General features: G+C 70.6%; 1 protein-coding gene across 1 annotated transcript in view; it reads left to right on the forward strand.

Moving 5' to 3' along the window:
- The window catches only part of CHLNCDRAFT_49703 (hypothetical protein), a gene marked incomplete at both ends in the record, with an annotated part of 11849 nt that overhangs the window by 1058 nt on the left and 6947 nt on the right, over positions 1–3844 (forward strand). The window contains 10 exons of the mRNA XM_005851889.1: positions 136–212; positions 449–577; positions 852–1034; positions 1293–1389; positions 1535–1628; positions 1844–1969; positions 2258–2412; positions 2734–2967; positions 3226–3426; positions 3765–3817. Coding sequence (XP_005851951.1) covers positions 136–212; positions 449–577; positions 852–1034; positions 1293–1389; positions 1535–1628; positions 1844–1969; positions 2258–2412; positions 2734–2967; positions 3226–3426; positions 3765–3817 — 1349 coding nt within the window. The remainder of the gene's footprint in view (positions 1–135; positions 213–448; positions 578–851; positions 1035–1292; positions 1390–1534; positions 1629–1843; positions 1970–2257; positions 2413–2733; positions 2968–3225; positions 3427–3764; positions 3818–3844) is intronic.

Genomic DNA, 3844 nt, shown 5'->3' on the forward strand with positions numbered 1-3844 from the left:
GAGAGCAGGCCGCCGGCAGGCCTCTCCCCTGACGCTGCGCCGCGCCTCCCCATGATGCCGCGCGCGTGACCGTGCGCATCCCTCCCTCCCACGCCCTGCCTGCTCCCCTTCCCACCCCTTGCCCCGCCCCTGCAGAGGACCGCGGTATCCTGGATGAGCGGGGGAACCTGGTGGAGGATGATCAGGACATGGTACTGGAGAATATACTGGCGGTGAGCAGCGTGTGGAGTGGGGCCCGGGGGGGATGGCGCTGGGACGCGTGCGTGTGCGAGAGTGTGGGGGTGCCGCCCAAGCTCGCTGGCGGCGAGCAGGGCGTGCAGGTGTGGGTGGGCGGGTGGTGGGCCCGGTTTCGCTCGCTGGGCCCCGCCCCATGCTTTGCTACCTCTGGCCGCCCGTGTGCTCACCCTTTGCCGCTGGCCCCCCCCTGGCTGCCTCCCCCTGGCCGCAGCGTGAAGACAAGGAGCGTTCCAAGGCTCGCAAGGCCTCGGGCAAGCAGGCCAAGCCGCTGTGGGAGGAGGACGGCAAGCGGCGCGGCCTGCTGGACAAGTATGATGAGGAGGAGGAGCAGATGATGCAGGTGTGAGAGTGTGGCAGGAGTACGGGCTGGTGGTGGTGGTGGTGGTGTGTGAGCGGCCGGTAGGCATGCTCTGTTGGAGGGCAGGAGGACCCCAGGGGGAGCGGGTTGCAGCTCCATTTCGACAGGTTGCCTCGTGCCACAGCGCCGACCAGGCTTGGATGCTGCAGGGGTGGCAGGCAGGGTGTGCAGCCCTTGCGCTGCCGCCTGCCACCCGCCGCCTGTCGGCTCCTACCGACTGCGCGCCTGCCGGTGCCGCTTGCAACCCCTGCTGCAGCTCGACGACGCCGGCGCCGTGGAAGCTGCGCGGCAGAGGCGGCAGGAGGAGATCCGGGCGCGGCTGGCGGCCGGGGCGGGCGGCGGCGGCGGCGGCGGCGGCGGGGCTGTGGTGGTGGAGGATGCCAGCGTGGTGGTGCAGCAGGCGGCGGCAGACTATTATACACAGGAGGAGATGGCAAAGGTGGGCTGCAGCTGCTGCTGAGGGCTCAAGGGGGGGCACAGGGGCTGCCGCGCCGTGGCGTGGTGGGCCCAGCTGCAGCCTTTGCTGGGGCGACTGGTCTTGCCAGCTGGCAGCCTACTGGGTGCGGTTGGTGGGATCATCGGCTGCACCGTCCCTGTTGCTGGCATGCTTGCCGAGCGCTTGCCTCGTTGCTCGGTCGATGCGCTGAGCAGCCTGCGCCTGCCTGCCGCCCTGCCCCCCTCCTGCCGCCGCCTGCAGTTCCAGAAGCCCAAGAAGAAGAAAGAACGGAAGCTGAAGAAGAAAGCGCTGACAGAAGAGGAGCTGGCGGCGCTCGAGGCGGAGGCGGCGGCACGCGGTACGTGCGGTACTGCCCTCTAAACTGAGGCTATGCCTAACTTCGCGTGCCGCCCATGTTGCTGCCTGCTGCTGCCCTGGGGCTGCCGCCTCAGCTGACCGCCGGGCGCGCCTTGTGCCGTGGGCCACGCCGCCTGTCGCCGCAGGCGGCAGCGACCTGGGCAGCAGAGCTACCCGGGAGCGGCGGGCGGCCGACAAGGCGGCGGCGGCCACGGCGGCGGCGGCCGAGCGGCGAGCCAGGTACGGCGGCAGCAGCACGCGCCCCCCCTACCCAGCCCTGCCCTCCCCGCAGCCTCGCATCCCTGCCCGCCTGCCACCACGTTGCATCCGCTTCACCGCCTCCTCCCGCCAGTTCTACCCCCGCGCACCTCCTTGCCGCCTGCACAACCCAGTGACACCTTTCCACACCTCCACCCTCCCTCCCGCCTCATGCTCCACCCGCAATTTCCCCGCAGGTTTGACCACGCCCTCAACAAGGCCAACTACGCCTCGCTGGCGCTGCGCGCCGACGCGGCCGCGGCAGATGAGGAGGAGGGCGGCGGGCTGGAGGAGGACGAGGATCTCTACCAGTCCCTCAGCAAGTGAGTGACAGCCATTCATTGCAGCCTGCCGTGAGACCGGCCATATGTTGCAGCCTGCCATGAAACCGGCGCACCTCCCCTACCGACAGTGTGGCAGCAGCAGAAAGCAGCAGCCTGCTGCTAGCGAGCGCCTGCTGGCTCCGTCTGTACTCTACCTCACACTCCCAGCCTGCACGTGTGCACGACCGTGCTTCCCAAGGGAGGGGGTAGGGAGGAGGCCCGCAGCTCCTTGTCCTGGCACTGACCAGGCGCGGGTGCGCCATGCGCCGCGCCCCCTTTGTGCTGCAGGGCGCGGCAGCTTGCGCAGAAGAACGCGGCGGCCGCGGGCGCGGCGGCGGCGCCCAAGGGCCCCGAAAACTTGGCCGCAGAGCTGATCAAGCGGCGGGAGGAGCAGCAGCGCGCGGCGGCGGCGGCGCGCGGCGGCGGCGCGCCTGCAGACGGAGGTAGGAGCCACAGCCTCACAAAGCCACGCCCCGCTGGCCACTGGCCGCCGTGCCTGTGCGGTTCGTGTGTGCAGTGCAGGCATCCCACCACGGATGCAGCTGGTGGCAGCCATGCCGTGCGGGGTACACGTGCACGGCGCGGCCGCCACTAGCCAGCTGTTGCATCTGTGGCGGCATCGTCGTGGCGAGAGCCCGCTCCTTCCGTGCCGCGCCGCGGCCGCCTGTGTTGCCCCTCCCGCCACCAACCGGCCTCTGCCCCCCTCGCTGCTCCCCTCGCTGATGCCCTCACTGCTCTCCTCAGTGCCCCCCTCACTGCTGCAGGGCTGGTGTTTACCGATGTGGCTGAGTTCACCCGCACCATCCATGTGAAGGAGGAGGAGGAGGGCGCGCCGGCGGCAGCCCCGCAGCAGGAGCAGGAGGCGCAGGAGCGCGGCGGCGGCGGCGCGGGGGCTGCCGGCGCCAGCGGCAGCGGCAGCGGGGTCAAGGCGGAGGCGGAGGCGGAAGGCGACTTTGGACTTGATGCTATGGACACAGACCTGGAGCCAGCCGGCAAGGGTGAGTGCCACTAACTACAGTTACTGTGCCCGCCTCTGGCGCTCCTTGTGAGCGGTGTGATGGCAGGGCAGGGGCAGGGGCAGGGGCAGGCAGCGCCGCAGGAAAGGGGCACAGAGGAGCCGGCGGCGCCTTGATGTCAGCACAGGCTGTTGAAGGCGCGGGGAGCGCCGGGCCCTCCCTGCCTCACTGTCACCCAGCCTCGCCTGGCTCATATGGATGCCTGTGTGCCCTCGCCGCCTCCCCCGCGCGCCTCTGCAGCATCCGACAACGTGTGGGCCGGCTGGGTGCCCGCCTCCGGCGCCCCCGGCGAGATCTCGGCCGCCGAGATGCGGCAGAAGCTGCGCGCCAAGCAGGCGGCGGCGGCGGCGGCGGCGGGCGCGGCGGGCGCGCCCGAGCAGCAGCAGCAGGGCGAGGTGAAGCAGGATGAGAGCGTGACGCGGGAGCGAGCCATCGGTTCAGGTGCGGGGCTCAAACAGTTAGCAATGTGTTTTTGGCCGTCGCCGCCCGAGGCAGCGGCAATTGCAGGGACAGCACGCCAGCTGGCGCCGCTGGCTGCACGCCGCTGCTCGCCAGCCGCCGGGCCGCTCCTCGCTCGATTTTGCGCGCCCTCATCACCTCCCTTCACACCTCCCTTGCGCACCCCTACACCCCACCTCACAAGCCTCTTGCTCAGCATCCACACGCTCGATAATGGAGCGTGCGATGCGAGCGTGCGCGCATCCACACCCACACCCACACCCACACCCACACCCACACCCACACCCACCCACCCACCCACCCACACACACTCCCCGCAGGCCTGGCGGGCGCGCTGGCCTTCCTGAAGGACCGTGGCGACCTGGATGCCCCCGTGGAGTGGTCTGGCCGCACCAACGAC

Source organism: Chlorella variabilis (genome assembly GCF_000147415.1).
Source record: "Chlorella variabilis unplaced genomic scaffold CHLNCscaffold_1, whole genome shotgun sequence".
NCBI classification, from domain to species: domain Eukaryota; kingdom Viridiplantae; phylum Chlorophyta; class Trebouxiophyceae; order Chlorellales; family Chlorellaceae; genus Chlorella; species Chlorella variabilis.